The following is a 21,040-nucleotide window of genomic DNA, read 5'->3' on the forward strand; positions in this document are numbered from 1 at the left end:
ATGCTTACTGTGAGAATGTTATGCACCGATTAACTGCGTGTGAGTGCACAGGGTTTATATCCAGTGTATGATGATAGTGCCTTGTTTGAGGGAATTCTAACACTACATATGGTAAGGATCCCTCTCGAACATATTGAGCTGTTTCATTTTCATTCCTCCTCGTCGGAAGGCACGTCAGTTTAACAGATGCCAGGAAGAACAAAAGGTCTTGGACACGTAATGGATCTTGAAGTACTTTTTCTACTTCTCCAAGACCAAATCCGTGCACATTAGAATTACTTGTTAATGGTTGATCGAGTCCTTTCCTACTAGCTTCCTGAGATTTTGCCAGCGTTAGTTGACAAAAATCTTACCCCTAACTTGCCAGGAAGTTCACACAGTAGCCACATGCCTGCCTATTTCAGTTTAGGAAAATGCAAGCATAGATAATTGATCTTCTACGAAAAAAATCGAGGAAAATCATAATCATTCATTTTTTTTTCTTTCTCCAAGACGTTTGTAATTAAGATGCCTCTCTGATATTTATCCACCAGTTGGAAGAAATAGTGTGCTGGTTTTTCTAATGGCAATTGATAGTTGATACAGCCAGTGAAATATCAAGAAAGCAAGAGGGATAAAAAGTTGAAAAGAAAATAATCTTGACGACTTCCCCCACCGCACCCCCCAAAAAAAAAAAAAAAAAAATGTGTTCAGAAGGCGTTAAAGTAATCAATCCCTTATCCAGACAGAATCCACGGTTCCCTTTACCCGCCATCCCTGAAACTTCACTCCTTCCTTCCTTGTTGCCCCGCCTTCTTCCTCTTCTGATAAAAACAAGAAGAAGAAGAAGAAAGGTAAAACCAATGAGGCTCTCCTTAATGCCATCCTTACCCACTCCACCAAAATGTCAGAATATAACTATCAATAATAATAACAATAATATTCCTTTCTCGGTTATCAACAATGGCAACCCCCTCCTCCCAATTCGCACACTAGCTGCTTCTTCTCACTATCCAATCTTGTCTAATTCAACCCCAATTTCTCGACCGCCCACTGATGTTGTTATAACAAGATGCCAGTCTTCTTTTTCAACCCCACAAAACAGTCAAGAAGATGGCGATGAGGAAGAAGAAGAATCCCTTGTTCAAGACCTTAGGGTCCCTACTCATTGGTTGCTCCCTTCCAAGGCCATGGAAGTAGTTACCCACTTTCTTTCTTTCTTTCTTTCTTTCTTTTAATTTCGGGGATAGAATAAGAATAGTAAATGGGTTTTGAATCATGTACATCTGATGTTGTGCAGGAATCGCAGTGGCTCAAGGTTACCCTTCATAAATGGTTGGATGATGAGTTTTGCCCCGAGGAAACCAATTTTGAGATCAGTAAGGTTGCTGCTCAATCATACTACGAGTCTTTGCTAGAGAAACAAACAGACCTGGGTGTCATCTTGTTGAACATGGCTAGAAATTTGGAATCTATCTCCTATAAAGAAAGCTTTCATGGGGCATTTTCTTCAGCTAATGCAGCTGTGAACTTGATTGTCCAACGGATAGAGCTTCAAGGTAAAACTTTCTGAGTATTTTTAGATACCAACGGTTTTGCAGGACACAATTGCTTGTTCTATTTGTCTCTTTCTTTATGGTTTTTGCATTTCTATGGGAATGGCGCTCTCTCTTTCCGCAGAGAAATACACAAAAGGAAGAAATAGAATGGGAAAGTATGTTATACTTGAAAGAACTACGATTTCTAAGTTGCAATTGATTGTGATTTGAATCTTAAAACTCCATTTTGTTGTTTTTGTGTTGACTCAATTTCTCATATCTAGCAAATAAAAGGTTTTTTGAACTTTGACTAATTAAGAGCTACAAAAATTATTAAATGCGTCAAATTTTATGCTTTTGCCCCAAAATTCCCATGACAATGCTTTGGCCCTTGTCATGAGGTATTGATTGGTGCATCAGGCGGGTCATTTGTAAGTTATTGATAATTCTGAATCTAAACTGGCATTGGTGCTACATTTGCTTGAGTTTTAGTAATAATCATTGCCGGTCCTATGGTGTGCATAGGGCGTTTTGTCAAGTGAGGAAGGAGAAGCAAAAACTGTTACGGGGTTGGGAATTCCATATTATTAGTTCAGGGCTGTCTTTTTTATCTCTGAGACTATGTAAGGCCATCTTAAAGGCAGAAAAATGAAGGTTTAGATGCAACTTGCTTAAGCCACCCCCATCCTACCGTACAATTGTTCTCTTGAATTGCGTTGTTCAGCACCAATTTCTCCTCGTTTTCTTAATCAACCTGCAATCAGATAAAATTTGTAAATCTAAAAGCTGATAAAGTGTTTCTCAAGGTGATCAATAGCAGCTAGATGTCTCTTAAGTCATATCCCTGGATGGCTCTTGTCTTCCTGATGATCCTGCACCTGGTTTTCTCTGATAGGAAAATAAATGTTAAGTTTCTAGCCAATTTTGTGCTAGCTAATCCAAGTTATGCATTCCGCTTGAAATTTGTCAGTACCAGTTTTTCCCATGATAATCATTCATCCACTTCTAAGATGATCTGATTAGCAAACAAACCCTGCTACTTGGAAATAGAGGAAGTGGCGGAGGTGGTTGCCTGGTGCCAAGGTTTCTTCTAAAACGTTGTTGCCTCTAATGAATTTAGGGAATGCTATTCTGTCTGTACCAGTGTTACCAGGAACACCTTATGTTTGGGGTTATGGTACGAGTTCAGGTATGTGGTATGCATTTACATTAACTTGTGGTATGTTGGGATAGGCGTAGTTGGTAGGTTTGTATGGATCATGATATGCTTTGAGCCACCTATCTGGGTTGTTTCTAAGAATCATTGGGCATATTTATGATTTCTTTTCAACACCCAAGGCAATAAACCAAGTGCTGTGGTGGTTCAAAAGGCAAGAAAAAGAATTCAGAGGAATCTGCCATCACTATTCCCCCCTTGCCCTTAAACAAAGAATGATGGAAAGTCAGGTTGCCAATTTGGTGATCTGGAATGCAAATGTACCATGAATCCGGATGCATGATGTGGATCATAGTTCCAGGGCTAGCATGATCCTGGTAACTCTGATCTGTAGTGTTCATACATGTTGCTTCATCCTATTTCTCTCAAGCTTGGTAATGATACTTTTGGGAACAATAGGGGGATTCCCCTGTGTGTGTTATTCTCTGTAAAACTCTATTCCATGGAAAAAAAGAATGGTATTGGGCACGCCATCTGAGTGCACGCCAGCAACAAATGTTGAATCCTAGGATTAGGATAGACTTCCACAAAGTTGGAATCATTCATGGTTGATGTGTAATGCTGGTAGTCCTGATGTATATGATTAAGGTAGCTAGACCAGAGCCAAAAATCATCTAAACTTTAGTTATTAGTCACTGAATAACTTGGTGTGTTTTTTCCCTTCTTTAGATAAACTGTTGCATAAACTTAGTTTTGGGAAATTATTCAAGTGGTTTAGAACGGGAAAAAATGACTTCAGGATAATTGTTAATTAATTTCATGAACTTATAATCTTTCTTCTTCTTTTTTGAAGTTAATAAGGGTAATAAACTTAGTAGCAGTTCATTCAAGTCATTATGCTAATGTGCTAATCAACTAATTGGTTTGGTATTATGATAACTTTTGTGATTGTGGTTTGAAAAAAGTTGTTTTATAAAAAATATTTTTGATTGAGGTTGGTTTGGTATTTATATATGTTTGGTTAAAACTGTGGTTGAAATTGAGGTTGAATAAAAAATTATTTAATGTGTTTGGTTAAAATGCTTTTTAAATTGAGGTTATAAAATAACTAAAATATATATATGTATATATATGATTTTTAATTTAAATATTATAGATTTAACTACTATTATTATATTATTAAATAAATAATATTTTATATCAAATATTTTTTATTATTTCACTAACTTATCTTCAATTTCATCAAGTATGAAATTTATCTGATAAGGATTTTAGTTTTCATGATTTTTTGAGCGTGTAATAAAATCAGGTAAAATATCATCAGAAACAAAATTGGATTTGCAATCAAATTTTACAAATACTACGTCATCATGTGATGTTCTTTTAATTTATGTAGTTTTTTTAAATAATATTGAACACTAGTTTTTCGAGTAAAACTAATTTTAAAAAAATTAAATTTTTTTTACCCGTCGGATGCAGTCCAATGAACAGTGAACATTATTAACGTGAACAGTGTAAAGTGAAATTCACGTGGCGCCAGGTTAATGTTCACTTCAAAAAGTAAATAGTACCAAGGTGAATTTTACGAGAAGCAGCTTTCAGCTGTTGTGTGTGAAATGACAATTTAAAAAAAAAAAATTATGGATCCCACCAAATAGAAAATTACTTTTTTCATATTACCAAATATGATGTTTATGTGCTTTACTTTAAAAGCTAAAATTACCACATGAACAAACACCCTTTAAGCATTGATTTTGCTATTACCTTTGACTATCGGCGTAGCAACCCAGTAAAAAAACGTTTTTTCCAGCTCTTTTCTTGTCAATATTTATAATTTTAGTGGTAAAATAACTGAAATTTTAATCCTTTTAAATAGTTCTTTTAATTTTAACCTCTTAAATTTTTCTTTCTTTCTCCGCCCCTGCCTTTGAGTGTCTGCATTACTGGATTGAGGGGAGTGCACAATTGGAAGAGCTGAACGTCATCAACGTGTTCCCTAGAAGCTCTATCGTTTACTAAATCAGTTTGATAGCAGATATGATCATGTTTTTTTCTAATAACATCTCCTTCCCTCACCCCCTCCATCCCTCCCTTCCTCCCACCCATCTGTGTCACTATTTTTGTTAACATTTTTCTATTATCGTAAAGTTATTGGTTTCTGTAATAGAGCTTTTCTGTAACCCGAGCACATGTCAACTAATGAAAGGTCTTATGATATGGACAAGCTGAGCTCCAAGACCTGTGATGAGGCTGGAGGATAGACCCTCGCAGTAAGAGTTGGACTTTCCTTCCCCGCCCCTGCTCCGACGACCGGTTGAAACTTAAGTGGATCCTAACGTTTCGATGTAAATGAATCCCCTTACCATTCTTAAGAAAGCTGAGGGCTCCTGCTCGGCATGTTAATTCATGATTATCTGTGAAGGGGCGGTAGAGAGGGAGGGCCGACACGGCGACAACCTTTTAGTTGCCGGTGGTGATGGCATTATTAAAACAACAGTATAGTGGGCTCCCTTACAGCACATGATTGGCCTAGGTATCCGTCATCTCCTGTCTGCCAGGAGCTTTGAGATCCACCACTGCATTTGATTTGATTATCGAAAACTTCTTGAAGTATTGATTCATTCCCGAGGAACCTTGTTTTTCTTCTATTTACATATCAAATATTAGATATTGCAGCAGAGAATCAAATATTATATTGAGCAGAAGTGGTGCCTATAATGCCATGATGCTCACAGCCGTGGGAACATTTAACATTGTTTTAAACTTTATTATTGTTCAATCTCAATTTTTAAATATTTGAGAGTACAACCAGAATAGAATAGATTGGTGTGGATCGGTGGACCACTGCTTCTTTTTAAATTTCGTGCGATATTAATGTATCAAAATAATTTGAAAATATATAAAAATTTAATTTAAAATAAAAAAATTTAAAAAAAAATAATTTTTTAAAAAAATATAAAAATAAATAAAGTCGCATGAAAGATTATATCGCACGGAATGTGATTAGATGGATACCTAATAATATGATTATCAACATTTGTACAGGTAAACAATCATGATTGAAAGTTGTCATCAGAATCGATTAAATGAATTTAGATGAATCATAGGTAAACAATCTAGATGAATTTTCATGGATTCAATTATAGATTTAACGAGGACTGGGGTCCGGCAGCAGTCCGGCTGGCGAAAGGAGTGCCTGGTGGCTTTGACAACTCCTCATCCGATTTGGAATATATTGATTGAGGCAAAAGCAATTCACATGTTCTAGTACCATTTTTTTTTTTTTTTGTGACATGTACTTATCATCTATTGTGTTTCACATGTGCTGTGTTAGCAACATTTTATATATATATATATATATATATATATATATATATATATATATATATATATATATATATATAAAATTAATCGAAAGTTAATATAAGCTAACCTGAATATCCACTTTAAATATATATATATATATATATATACACATATATATAAAATTAGTCGAAAGTTAATATAAGCTAACCTGAATATCCACTTCAATAATATATATATATTAGCTTATATTACTAATTTTACGGATCTTAAAATTACTAATTATATAAATTTTTAGTGATTATTATATTAACAACAACATGGTTCGAACCTGAAACCACAAGAAAAATAATCACATTCTTAATAATATTGCTCTTTTCATATACTTAAAAAATTATCAATTAGTTAATTAATTTTTTTTTCTTTTTAGTTTTAAACCTTTTCCATGATATTTTTTTAAATGTTCAATATCTCTCGTTTGTAATAAATCTTTAATTTTAAAAGAATCTAAAAAGCTATTCTAGGAGACAATCCACAAGTAACTATGACTTAAGAAAGTCACATTATAAAATCTGTTGTGGAGTATATTTTTCCTAATAAAGAACACAAATAAAAAAGTTTTCAAATTGAAGAAGACATTATAACTTATTTTTACTTTTCCCGACAAAGAGCCAAACGATCATGACTTAAGACATGTTCGGCACATGTAAGGGGCCACCCACCGTTTTGGAGCATATATTCCATAAGTATGGCACGTGGGAGGTCCCTTGCAAAGCGAATGGGACACGCTACCAACAGGCAACACATCTGATCCGTTGTGTGATTTAATTAAGGTTGTCAATTCTATTTCAATAAATATTTTGTTTTTTTTTTATTAAAATAAAATATTTTAACTTTAAAATGTTTCAACTTACCATTTCAAGACAGTATTGTTCCTGTATATATAACAAATATAATTTAAATTCAAGATAAATTAATTATAAATTATGCAATACAAATACAATGCCAAACAAATATAATTTTAAAATTTTAAATATTTATAAATAGTCAAGATTAAATAAATCTTTAAGTTAAAGTAATTTAACTTAAATAAAATATTAAAATATTATAAAAGTAAAATGTTTTAACAATAATATTTTAAATATAAAGTTAGGTCAATGTTATCAAGGCTAATGGAATCTAAAGTATCCATTGTTTTGCTAAAATTCCTACAAGGTATAAACATGAAAAAAACAACATGAATATAAACCATATATATTAGTGATAAATCTAATTTTAAAAATTTAATATCATTGTTAATGAAAATAGTAATAATAATTTTCAATATTATTATTAATATCATTGTTATTGAAAATAGTAATGAAAAAAAACTTTTTATAATTGTTTGGTTTAATTAATTAAATTGAATAAGATTTAATTTGATTTAATGACTTTTCAAAAGCAAAACGTAACATGTAGAATGAAATCGGAACGTTCCGGACGGAAATTAGCTGAAAAATCCGGAACAGACCAAGATTTAAAATGAGATGAAATTTATTCTGTTTTTTGAATTGGTATGAAATATTTCGGTCATTCCAGGTAAAACGGAACGGAATTGACAACCTTGGATTTAACTCCTACTCCTGTTTATAGCATATGCCTTCTCACTTTCATAACAGGTAAGATAATTGTTATTTAAAATATGTAAATATTGTTTTTTAAATTATTATTTTTATTTAAAAATATATTAAAATAATAAAAAAACTAAAAATTATCAATTTAAAATTAAAAATTAAAAATTAAAAAAATAACAACTAAATCCCAACTATTTAATGCTTATTACGCTTCAAAAGTGGCTTCACCTGCTTAGGTAACTAAATGATTTGATCAATTTGACCATGATTGATTGTAAACCCATGAAGAATCGTTACCACTGTAATGTACTCTGCACCGCCAATGTGTGAATAAAAACATTAGTGTTTATATTTTAGGTTAGTTTTCATGTATTTTGATTAATTTTATAGACCTTAAAATTAATAATCATGTAAATTTTTAGTAATATTAAAATTTATAAAATTCAAACTAGTAACATCTAAAAAATAAGCCCAAACAAAAATTTTCTTTCTTAAACTTCCAAGTAAAGCATGAAGGAGAGCATTTTTTATTTACTCTACAAGTAATTATCTTATAGTTCCAAGTGACATCAGTTTTATATTTTGAAAATATTACTGTAGTTATGGTTTAAAATGTTTTTTGACATGTTATAATAATATATATTTTTTATTTTGAAAATTTGTTCTTGATATTAATATATTGAAATAACATGAAAAAAAAAAACCAATTTAAAACAAAGAAGAGATCTCAAGATTTCATGGAACGGTGGTTTGGCAGCAAACACGCCCCAGCTACCACTCAAACGGTCAAAGTCCTAACAGAAAAGAGCTGGAGAGACTCTATAGAAAATCATGGTCCCAGTGGCAGAGCATATGGTCTCAAAATCTACACACCTAGCAGTCTTGAGATTGCGAGTGGGAGAATTAGTCCACATTTCATAATTAATTAAGCTGAAAGTCCCTGTTTTTTCTGTTTTTCCCCCCTGCAAAACGTTCCCCTAATGGAGAGTGTAAATTATGAATAAGAAACAGGAAATCGAATAAAAAGGTCGTATCTTTAAGGCCCTACAAAGAAAGATTAGCCCTAAATTATTGGAGTGAGTTGGGGATCTCTCTGGTCGCTGGGTGCCACTCATTATCTCTCATTAAATGCCATCGCCATGCGTGATGAGAGAAGCTTAAGGTAAGCAATAAGTGCTGCAAACATGGCCGCCGGTGAGTGGTCAGAGGGTCACTCTCAGTAGACGTGACGGGAGAAAATCAATATCGATAATTAATGGGTCTCTGGTTTATCTAGGTCAGTGCATAGTTTCCTGTTTATAAGAGCAAAGAGAGAGGATCGATTTTTTATGATAATCTATAGTAATTATAAAATGAGGGTTGAAAGTCTGTATCATCCTAGCTTCTACTTGTACAGTTCTACGACTCCATGGTGAGAGATTTTTTTTTTTTAATTATTTTATGTTTGTCAACATTTTCTTGGTTGATTTATATTATTAGAAAAGAAAAGGCGTAATCTAAGAGTAATGTTATTCTTACATGGTTGTCTTATATAATTTACTTGTAGAAAAAATATCAATCATTGGAAATTATTAATGAAATCCACCTATTTAATGATTTTTATTTAATAAATCTTGTGAAACAATCATGTAAGAATAACATCACTCATAATTTAAATGCGTTGTTTGTAAATAAAAAGGGATAATGAAAATTGTAAAGCCAAAAGATGACATTTTAACTTATTTACTTAGTTATTTAACTAATGAAGAAAAAGATTACAAGTTACAAGAAGGATATCCTTCCTTTCTCTTCTTGAATTTCTATTCATAATGCCAAATAAAGAAACTATCTCATTTAATTTCCATCAAACATAAACAACAAAGTTATTGATGATGCAAAAATACAAAAAAAAAAAAAAACCAAGTCATCCAAACAATTACACCAGCTTAAATTTAGTGTTATATCATGATTTTTAATAGCACGAGTTTGACCTATTTGACCGATGAATCCAACTACTAGCACACACCTTACTGTAAAGTGACGAGCTTAAAGACAATCAATACAACACCACATTTTCTCCAACTTGCTCATAAATTGTAAGTATAATGTTAATCATTTCTCACCAATAATAATATCTTGCCCACACATCACATTAAAAGGGAATCTACAAAACCACCATTGACACATAAAGTATCATAAAAAATAAGCTCACCAACCTTTCCACCAATGATACATTGACTGTTATCTTATTTTTCTCACTCATCACAAGATATTTCTAAGCATTCTTCATCTCTACACCACTCTCACGAGATAAGTTGACATATCTAAGGTCTATAAATCTTTTAGGTCATCAGGTATGTCAAGGGAGGTGAATATAAGAAAAATAGCAACATACAAAAAAATAGAGCAAACAAAACAAGACCATAAAGTCATTTTCTATACTCATGTTATGTCCACACCTCCACAAATTTTTCTCTTGCTCAACTTACTACTTTCTTGCTTAACATACTCTTTTTTTTTTTAATTTACTAGCTTAAGCATTAAAGGGATTCTATTCTAAAAAGAGACTCACTCCAAGGTTGTTAAAAACACATTTTTGACACGGCACAAAAAATATAAAATAAACTCGGATTGTAAAAATGAATTGTAAAATTGTAAGGAAAATTTTTTATATATATAGAATTCAAGCACCTTAAAATGCACGGTTCAAATAAAAATTCATGCATAGTTTAAATATCTTAAAATACATTATTCAAATATAAATTCATACATAATTTAAGCAACTTTTCATTAATTAATAATTGATTATAATAACCACCGATAAGGGGGTCAAAATTATTCACGAGGCAAAGATTTTAAGACAACTTACCACTCAACCACAATCTTAAGTTTACTTTCAGAAAACTAAAGACAACAATATTTGCAATGATAACACACAACCAGGTATGCATGATCAGATTAGTAATTTCAGAATGCTTGTAACCCAAAGGAAGGAGAGTAGCAAAGTAGCAGCCATACATTCATAAAACACAAAAAAAGGCATTAAATAACATATAATTAGGTTCACCTCATTTATGAAGTCAATGCAATGAAGAGCACCATGCGATTAGTATTTAAAAATGTATTTTTATCAAGGTTTTATATTATCATTTTGCACTTGAAGTATCAATAATTTCTTAACTAGAACATGTCTTATAATAACATATATAATAATATAAGATACCTTTAATTTATAGTAAATATTCATCTTAAATGTAAGCCTATCACATAATTGAAATGATTAATTGATAAGTTTAATTACTAAAATTAAGAAGACAAAGAAAGTGATAAGCTTAGAAAAGAAAAGTCAGTTCAGTCCAAACTGGAACACCATTTAGATCTTTATATTTCTAATAAAAATTTTGTTGTGAGATCTTTATTTCTTAGTTGAAATATCAATATATTCAATAAAAATCTCAATGTCTTCACAAGAATCTTCATGGTTTTATACAACGTTTACATGCACAAGTCTTTAACACAACTTTTATAAATACAAATTATTTTTTATTTTTTAAGTAATAATATTCTCCGCTCCAAGAGGAATAAACAAACTAGTTGAATTACTATCTATTTTACAAGCATGTTAACCAAAGCAATAAGAAAGTAATCATGGTAAGATAATAAAAGTTTTCTCTTTTCTCTATTTCCACTAGTTAAGTCATTCAAACAAAAACGTTTAAAAGATTGGGATAAATGACCAAGTGATTTAGGCCGACCCAAATAGCTATAATTAAATCCTAGCTCGAATAGCCTTCGTCACCTCAAATTGACCGGTGTGTCTTGGTTTAATAGCTTGGGATTAACCCAATGGATACGCACCACGATGCAAAGTGATTTTTTAAAAAAATAAAAAAAAGACCTCGTCATGATATTCCCTCCGTTAAATTATGTGATAAACTTCATATATGAATAATTAAAATAAAACGGATTGTGCATATACACCAAATCTTGAGTTGTGGTATTCATCGTAGTGGCAGCTTCACCAAAGTTGGCTATAAAGATTAAATTAAATTCCATCGTTGTCACAGTAACAAAGGAGTGTTCTTGCTATTAAAAAGTCGCATGTCTTTTGCGAGTCTCGTTATTTTTATAGGCGGCGAGCTCTTAATTTCTACAACCACATTCACTTCTCTCGGGAACACATAAGAGAGTTAGCTTATGGCATTCAAGAACAACCTCTTAGTGTGCACACCATTAGAGTGCGGGACAGCAGGAGAAATGCTGTCTTCCATGAAGAGAGCAGAGACTGAAGGTGCAGACCTCACTGAGCTCCGCCTTGACTCCTTGTCTTTCTCTCACAGTTCCGAGGTCGAGAAGCTCATTAAACAGAGAACTTTGCCTTCTATAGTTTCTTTCAGGTACCTCACCTAGCATATATTGCTGTGCTCAATTCATGTTCTTTCATGCATCTAGTTTTGCCTCGTTTACTTCTTTCTTATAGCATTAAGAGAACCCTATTCTTATGAGACATGGTTTCTGCACATGGTTGCTAGAGAGTTGGAAGTGTTCCCTGTTTTTTCTATATTCTGCTAGAATTTATGTTGACAACTCGAGCTTAATTTCACGTTTTCCGGCTTGCCCAGCACCTGGACTTTCGTTTATTTGCTTGCGTTCTAGTCCCAAGTTTCACGGCGACAGCCACCGTCATAGATCGACAGTCTACAGCCTAACCTCTAAACCAACTGAACCATATAAGCTTATAGATCCCTTTATATATATATATATATATTTAATAATCATCCCTTTATATATATACTTAATAATCATAAACATCTCTAAATTGAAGGACAACGCAATGATGCCGGTAAGCACTGTTGGTGAAATAGTTCGAGATGAATCAAATAAGGAGTTGCGTTATAGATGAGGAAATAATTGTTAATAAATAATTATATTTTAAATTATATTAAATAATTACTATTTAATTTTATTCCAATAATTAAATATGATTTTAATATTATAAATATTTATATAATAACATTAAAAAACCTACTAAAAAATCATTTGACCATGGTTTTCACTGAATTTAAAGTACAATGAAAACCTCCACTTATAAATACTTAAAAAATAATAAGAGTTTCTTTTCAAATATTTATTTATTTTCAAACCAACCTATTGCAAGATTACTATTTGTCCTCCTTGGATTGTGCGCCATAGTTATCATACATCTTGCACAGAGATCATAATTATTAACTGACCGATGACTTAGCTGGTCCCACGCTCTTTACCCTAACTATATATATATATATATATATATATATATATATATATATATATATATATATGCACACTGGGATGCACTAGAGACAAATAATTTTAATATTCTTCCTTTAAAGGAATCATGTCGATTATCATTACAAGAAAGGACCTTATTGCAAGTATTGATTAAGGAAAAATGGTGATTCACGTGCTTCAATTACAACCTAAGAATAGTTCATTTATGGAATAAAAAATAAATTATCGAGTGGTGATGATTGGTTGTCATGAATCACTATGCATGTGGAGGTTTGAGGATCATTCAACACTGTAGGAATGGTAGGAAAAAAAGGAGCTCAAGGACTCCAAGCAGGGGCGGAGACAAGACAGGGGGGCTGGCAGGGCCCGCCCCTTGAGGAAATTGTTTTTATAGTTCCTTCTTTAATAATATCTATATTTTTAATCTAAACAAATAAAATAATTGAAATTTTGACTCTCTTTAATTTTATTTTCTGTTCCACCCCTGACTTCAAGTGTTTTTACCGGTCATCGTCTCCATATGAGAACGGAAATCACTACATCCATTGCTTGTTAAATGTCAATATTTGCACGATTTCTTCGTGGTTTTGAATATCCACCATTCATTTCTGAAAATGACATTCCACTGTTGAGCTCAATAATTTCCTTTTGTCGTCATTCATCGCACAAAATTCAACATAAGCACGAGGTTTTTCAGTCTTGAGCAGACCAAGGGGAAGTACGAACTTGTACAAATTCTTACATGCATGGATGAGGAGTCCAGGATCTATCCACTTAGCTCTAAATACTTTTCTGGACAAAACCCACATAATCTTAGGAGTTCATGATGGAATAACACGTTAAAACTTTGTAATTACCATTTGAAACATGTAACCTTGTCGAAGTAAAAATCTTATCTTTCCCCACAGGCTCGAGCCATCAAGGATCTCAAGCAACAAAGACAGGAAGAATACATGTTTGCAAGTACTGAGACTGGCTTTCGACTTGAACGTCGAGTTTGTTGAAATGGACTACGAGGTACCCAGCCAATATTTAATCACAATTTTTAGTTGGTCTCAATTAATTAAAAAAACTGCTATGAAGCTAAATACATGGAGGAATGATATGGTCAGCTGTGATTGATCATACACCAATATGCTTTTAAATGTTTAATGGGACCGCTCGTAATACTGACTGATCCGATGAAAATCTATCTTTCAGGTGGCTTCTGAAGATGCCATGGCTGAATACGTGTACAATCGTTCCAATACCAAATTAATTGTATCCAGCTACGTTAATGGCAGGAAACCTTCAGCTGAGGAACTTGGTTATTTAATCGCTTGTATGCAGTCTACTGGAGCTGATGTTCTTAAACTAGTACTCGACGTTGAAAAAATCACAGATTTGGCACCTGTTTTCACGATGCTTACACATTGCCAGGTACCCCCTTTTCAGACAAAGTTCAAAAACATTGTAATTGTGGCAGTCTACTGCATTCTTGTAGGGTTGCTTGCTTTGAACGAGAACTATGTTGTGGCTTATATTTTCTGGGGCATGTTTTGTTTATGTCTACAGATGCCCTTAATTGCTCTCGCGGTTGGCAGTAGAGGCCTCATAAGCCAGCTGCTAGGGCCGAAATTTGGTGGGTTTTTGGTCTATGGATCTCTGAGTGACAAAGCAGTACCAGGCATGCCAACTCTGTTAAGTCTTAGACAAATTTACAAGCTTGAATATATAAATGCAGACACAAAAGTTTTTGGTCTCATTTCAAATCCAGTTGGCCATAGTAAAGGTCCTGTTCTGCACAACCCTGCATTCAGACATACTGGATATAATGGAATTTACGTTCCGATGCAAGTGGATGATGTGAAAGAATTCTTTAGGACCTATACGAGCAGTGACTTCGCGGGTTTCAGGTATCGGAAACATTTCTTTTGCTCAATCAATTCTAGTTAGCACGATTGGTTTTCCATGCATCCCTCACTTATATATCAAGTTCCTCGTATCTATTGCATGGTGTTTACCTTCTGTGTTGATTGGCGTAGTGTTGGAATCCCACATAAGGAAGCAGCAGTGGGGTGCTGCGATGAAGTCCATCCACTTGCTAAGGTCAGAAAGGTTTCACTACAGCTGCTGCTGCTGCTTTTCTTTTCTTTTCTTTTCTTTTCTTTCAACATTATTTCGCTGCAAGTTCGTTTTTGACAAGTAAAACTCTTCATGTCAGAGTAACTGGTGAGGTTTACGATATAGTTTTTTTCTAGTTACTACCAGCAGAGTCAAACATTAGAGTCATGGGATTAGGTTGTTTCATCCTTCATTTCTTGTGTGATGCTTTGCATTTAAGCTTCTTAACAGAGGAAGTCTTTGTTGCTCAGTCCATAGGAGCTGTAAATACCATTGTAAGGAGGCCTACTGATGGGAAGCTGGTTGGTTATAACACAGATTGCGATGCTTCTATCTCTGCGATAGAGGATGCTCTCACAGGTACCATGGTGATAATTTTGGTTCGTTATATGCACTAAGATGATGCATTTGTTTTTCCCTTCCTTATTCACAAGTGCTCTGGCTAAGCAGAAAGACGGATTACCCACAAGGGAGTATTGCAAGCTTCACCTCTATCCGGGAAAACTTTTGTGTTGATTGGAGCAGGAGGAGCAGGAAGAGCGCTTGCTTTTGGGGCCAAAAGCAGAGGGGCTCGGGTGATTATTTTCAATCGCAATTATGGTAAGCAAAACTACTAGCTGCATTTTCTCTCTGCAGCAACTAAGATGATGCATGTTTCTAACCATGGCATTCTTTCGAGAAGAGAGAGCAAGGGCACTTGCAAAAGCAGTTTCAGGGGAAGCTCTACCATATGAAAGTCTAGACAGATTTCGTCCAGTTAATGGGATGATCCTTGCAAATGCTTCTGCCATTGGAATGGAACCAAATCCTGATCAAAGTCCTGTCTCGAAGGTACCCTCTATCTGCCCCCCTGTCTCCCTAATCGTTTATCAATAGAATTTGCCCTCAATGACATATCCTTTTGGAATTTGATATGCTTCTTTAGGAGATCTTAAAGGCGTGTGAATTGGTATTTGATGCTGTTTACACGCCCCGGAATACAAGGCTCTTGCAGGAGGCTAAAGAGGCTGGGGCTGTCGTGGTGAGCGGGGTGGAAATGTTTATTAGACAGGCTCTTGGGCAGTTCAGACTGTTCACCGGCGGCTTAGGTATCAGTCTTCCTGTTGTTTCTACTCATCAGCTTCGTTTAAATGATCAATTAACGGACATGTTCCCACAGAATTATTAGAAATTGTCACCTAAATTCTTGCTTCCACTGCTTTGCAGCTCCGGAGGCATTCATGCGCAAGCTTGTCTTGGAGCAATTTTGATTGTACATCCAACCATGCTCAGTAAAATTTCTGTAAATGTGAGTTTCTTCGAGGATACAAGTAATAAAACAGTGAGGATTCTTGTGAGACCTGAAGGGCTTCAGCTAGAATCGCTGACCATGCTTCTCCCCAGAATCACCTAAAGCGTAAGGCATTCAGAAGCCATGTTTCTCTCTGATTCTAGAAATAAAAGGATGAAACTCACACACAATTTCAAAGCTTTTATCAAGCGGTGTAGTATCAGATTTGTAACAAATCAATCAACACTTGCTATGAAGAAAGTGAAGAATGTATGTATCTTGAAATATCTCCTACAGTCACCGCTGTGTAAAATAGCTGTAATCTGTACCTTTGGATGGGCGACCATTACATATGTATCTACATAATAATGATGCAGCATCGTCCTATGTTTTATACCGAAGTACAGAATAGTATGAGTGCAATACTGTTGTTGAAACATTGTAGGTAGATATGGATGTAGATAATTATAACAGCCGAAGTACAGGCAAGTATCAACAACTGCTAGTTTGTTCCCTTCAGAGATGACAATTACTGGGAATCTTTACTGCTTAGTTTAGTTTCAACCTTCAGGCAGTATTTCTTTAGAGGGTACGAGGTTGATTTGGCAATGTGAGAATTTGTTTCCTTCCCTGTAGCAGAAATATTTCTGGTCCAAATGTTTCTGGTCTGCATAGCAGAACTAAAGACAAAAATTTTTGGAGACTGACTTTGTGATTGCCTCTAGAGATCTCTAGTAGGAAACTAAAATGCTTTCTTGTAACAGAGAACACATGGAGATGCAGGATAGGAAAAAACCTCAAAAGTTGCATGACCAAAGAAGGTGGGGGAAGCGAGGAGTGCATCATGAACTCCATGCTTTCAATGATCGTGCTTTTATTTCCTGTTCCTTTTTCAAACTAGTTTAGCACAGCAGCTAACTTGGTGCGGGGAGCGTCAGATTCTTGAATGATGTAAAACCTCCATCTACCACCAAATTATGTCCGCTAACATACTTGGCATCATCGGATGCAAGGTAGAGTGCAGCATTAGCTATATCATTTGGCTCACAATTTGCTCCCTCTAATGTACCGGTTCTATACAGAATTTCCACGAGCTTTTCATCACCAGCACCAGGATTCATCTGACTCATTTCTTCCATCAAAAATGGAGTTGGAATAGCAAAGGGCGATATGCAGTTTATCCGAACCCCATGCTTGCATAACTCTGCCGCAAGTGACTTGACAATGCCTACAACAGCAAACTTGGAGACGCTGTAGGTGTGCTGCGCAAGCCCACCCATGAGACCTGTGATGCTAGCTGTGCAAAGAATGGTGCCACTCCTTCGTGGGATCATCACACGCGATGCATGTTTAACTCCAGCCATTACTCCTCGTACATTGATATTCATGATCCTATCAAACACAGCTAGATCAAGGTCTACTATACTATGAGGACTCTTGCAGGCCACCCCTGCGTTGTTGTACATAATATCCAGTTGGTTGTACTTAGAGATGGCAAAATCAACAGCACCGGAAACATCAGATTCTTTAGTTACATCACAGGAAATGAAAGTGGCGTCTGGCCCAAGTTCATTTGCAGTTTCTTGGCCTAGTTGGTGTTGAATATCAGCAATAACAACTCTGGCACCATGGTTTATGAATTTGGCTGCAGTTGCCTTTCCAATGCCACTTGCTGCTCCAGTGATCAATGCTACCTTACCTTCTAGTTTGCTATCATGACACAGCAAATACAATATTAGAATCTAATTTGCACCAACAAATTAATTATTCAATAAAAACATTTGGGACTTTGCTCGAAATATTGTTTTCTGATGATAAGGGAGTTTAAACCTGGCGTGATATCAATAAATGCTCTCAGTCACAAGTAACAGATGACTGATCATTGCAATATATTCTCACAGAGGTCCAGTCATAGGACATGGTAGAGATGACATTAAGGAAAAAATTAAATGCATTTTTTCTTTGGTGCTGTTCATATGATCATAATAAATCAACTGTACATATAGATAAGTGATTGCAATTGGTTATAAATTAAGGAGAAATCAATACCAGAAGAGAAGATAAATCAAATGCTAAATGACAATTTTAATTAGGTAGACACTAACATTAAAAGTTTATTTAATTTAAAACCAGCACCGCCTGGCCCTTAAGCACTTAATAAGAATGTGTTCTTGGCAGATGATTATAGGAGATCAATCCAAAGTAGAGGGTATGAGTTCGAATTTTTTTCTGGCCATTAAAGCTTATATAATTGTTAATTTTAGAATTTATAGAATTAATCATGGTTGAGGAAGATCTTGTGTAATAAATGCTTGGTATTATGTTGGTTATAATTTTTTGGAGTATTTTTTATTTGAAATATTTTTTTATTTTAAAATTTATATTTAATAACAAAATAAAAGTATTTAAAGTAAAAAAAATAAAAAAAATATTATTTAACAAACGTCCCTAGCCATATGATAATGCCATCATGATCTCCGCAGACAAAGTTAAATCGCAACAGTAAAAGGAGATGATTGTGAAAGGAGATGGATAATGGTTAGTTTCACACACCTTCCAGGCTGGGAGGAGAATCCCTTGTTGAAGACCTGAGCAAGAGAAACTGATCTTGAAATGGAAGCACTTCTGCTAATTTAATAAATAAACCGCAACAGATCATGAGCTGTAGCATCAGCAAAGCCATGAAAGATAAAAATGCCAGGAACAGTGCATTTACCGCACCCCCATTTCCATCATATATAGACAACCAATCATTTGATTACAAGTTGGGCCATAAATTGATGTGCTATGATCAGCCCTAGCTAGCTAGTCCCCACCAGCAAAAAGAGTTAGATAAACACAATTTAAGATCAAGAAAGAGATGACGATACTAAAACACCAGAAATTGCTACTTAATTATTGTTGCAGAGCAAGAAACGGTAGCAGAAGCAGACCACATGACATCTCTAACTTGCAGGAAAAACATACATGTAAGAAGAGAAGCGTTGAAGAATCTTATTCAAAGATCCTGAAGGAGTCTGAAAGTAAAAGAAAAGGGAAAGAAAGAATGAATGAAATACCTGAATCCAATCTTGAACATACTGCACTTGGTGGGAGAGAAAGTTTGAACCACAAAGAGGTGTTCTGTGTGAGAAGCTTTTGCTCAAGCACGAGAGACAACGGGAGAGAAAGAGACTCGAGGGGTTGACACTGAGACTATAGGGCCCATTTGCAAGACAACATACGTGACGGACGAATCATGCCTTGCAAATTGCTCCGAAGGCCAAGAAATGCACGCCATTACCTGATTCGGTTCTTTTCTAATTTTGGCTTTTTTTCTCTTTTTCACGGTTTATCATGTAGTTTTTAAACCTGATTTGTCACGAGTTTTTGATCAAATTATCAAGTTATCTTGGGTTGGGTCTTAATTTTTTATTTTTTTTACAAAACAAAACCATATTGTTTCCGTTAAAAAAATAATTGACAGGTTGAAATATTAACGGGTTATCGGATCATCTAGATTTTTACCTTTTAAAAAAAAAAATTAATTCGATATTAGCTAGATCCTAGATTAATCTGTCAGGTCAGCTAAGCTTTAAAATATGATTTATCAAGGGTTTTCTTTTCTTTAATTTAAGGTTTTTAAGAAGATTACATATTATTTCTTATACATTATTCATTATCTGAATTTAATTATTTCATTTTTTATTATTTTGTATGGAATTAGTCAAAGAATTAAATGTTTAAGAATATATCGTAACTATTGCATACATGCAAATCCCTTCGGGTCAGGCTGGGCTTTAAAATATAGTTTATCAAGGGGTTTTTTTCCTTCTTTTAAGAAGATTACATGTTATTTCTTATGTATTATTCATTGTCTGAATTTAATTATTTCATTTTTTATTATTTTGTATGGAATTAATCAAAGAATTAAATGTTTAAGAATATATCGTAACTATTGCATACATGCAAATCCTTTCGGGTCAGGCTGGGCTTTAAAATATAGTTTATCAAGGGGTTTTTTTCCTTCTTTTAAGAAGATTACATGTTATTTCTTATGCATTATTCATTATCTGAATTTAATTATTTCATTTTTTATTATTTTGTATGGAATTAGTCAAAGAATTAAATGTTTAAGAATATATCGTAACTATTGCATATATGCAAATCCCTTCACTTTATTTACAAATATTGAGCGTATGTGCTTTGAGGGTTTTTGAAATTAAATCAAACCACTGGTTAGTAGATTAAGATATTGGAGGCGTGCAAGCTGCCGGATATATATATATATATCCGAAGTTAGTTTAATAGTTTACCAATCAAGTAAATAGTTACAAGTAGAGAGAGGTGCAGGAGGAAGAGTAAAGAATGCTAGCAAATTACAGATTGAGTGGCAGACAAGTGAGTAGTCAAAAAGTTTGATTGAGTGGCAGATAAGGGAGTAGTTAAAAAGTTGTTTTTTTATATGTACAAAAATGCTTTTGAAAATATTTGTTTTTTTTTTTGTTTTTTTAAATTGTTTTGATATATTAATATCAAAAGTAAATCTTAAATAAAAAGTTATTATTTTAATATATTTTTAAAAATAATTGTTATCTTATTGTAAACAAGCTTAAAATTTAATTTGTAAATAGAGTTTTGATTGAAAATTAAAATCTCCTAACAATTGCTATGAAGTTGCTGCATGTAAACAAGGAGAATGTATCTTAAGGATTAGGATTATTCCATGTTATATAATTTGTTTTTGTGTTTTAAAAAAATAAAAAATACTTATTTAAAAAAATATATTTTTTAGTGTTTTCATATTATTTTGATGCACTGATATTACATGTATTTTTTTAAAAAAAAA

General features: G+C 33.8%; 3 protein-coding genes across 5 annotated transcripts; 2 read left to right on the forward strand and 1 right to left on the reverse strand.

Moving 5' to 3' along the window:
- The first annotated feature begins 625 nt into the window (after nt 1-625).
- On the forward strand, nt 626-1,772 carry LOC118041427 (uncharacterized). Its single transcript, XM_035048760.2, has 2 exons — nt 626-1,175; nt 1,280-1,772. Exons 1-2 carry the CDS (start codon nt 684-686, stop codon nt 1,550-1,552), a joined length of 765 nt encoding a protein of 254 aa, XP_034904651.1. The 5' UTR covers nt 626-683; the 3' UTR covers nt 1,553-1,772.
- Nucleotides 1,773-11,587: 9,815 nt separating this feature from the next.
- LOC118041425 (bifunctional 3-dehydroquinate dehydratase/shikimate dehydrogenase, chloroplastic) lies at nt 11,588-17,108 on the forward strand. 2 transcript variants are annotated; one of them, XR_004686324.2, is made up of 11 exons: nt 11,588-11,965; nt 13,748-13,856; nt 14,040-14,258; nt 14,394-14,734; nt 14,864-14,927; nt 15,194-15,302; nt 15,393-15,542; nt 15,625-15,773; nt 15,868-16,030; nt 16,149-16,338; nt 16,977-17,108. XR_004686324.2 is itself a non-coding variant. In XM_035048756.2 (10 exons), the coding sequence occupies exons 1-10, from the start codon at nt 11,766-11,768 to the stop codon at nt 16,190-16,192; spliced, it is 1,548 nt and encodes a 515-aa protein (XP_034904647.1). In that variant the 5' UTR covers nt 11,588-11,765; the 3' UTR covers nt 16,193-16,613. The 2 variants fall into 2 exon arrangements, 1 of the variants encoding a protein (XP_034904647.1); XM_035048756.2 differs by lacking the exon at nt 16,977-17,108 and having other exon boundaries at nt 16,149-16,613.
- On the reverse strand, nt 16,466-19,539 carry LOC118041426 (zerumbone synthase). Of its 2 annotated transcripts, none has more exons than XM_035048758.2 (3): nt 19,272-19,539; nt 18,766-18,840; nt 16,466-17,922 (listed from the first exon to the last, which is right to left on the reverse strand). In XM_035048758.2, exons 1-3 carry the CDS (start codon nt 19,289-19,291, stop codon nt 17,127-17,129), a joined length of 891 nt encoding a protein of 296 aa, XP_034904649.1. In that variant the 5' UTR covers nt 19,292-19,539; the 3' UTR covers nt 16,466-17,126. The 2 variants fall into 2 exon arrangements, with proteins under 2 accessions (XP_034904649.1, XP_034904650.1); XM_035048759.2 differs by having other exon boundaries at nt 18,766-18,837; nt 19,272-19,538.
- Nucleotides 19,540-21,040: the final 1,501 nt, after the last annotated feature.

This window comes from Populus alba, chromosome 14 (assembly GCF_005239225.2).
Source record: "Populus alba chromosome 14, ASM523922v2, whole genome shotgun sequence".
NCBI lineage: Eukaryota > Viridiplantae > Streptophyta > Magnoliopsida > Malpighiales > Salicaceae > Populus > Populus alba.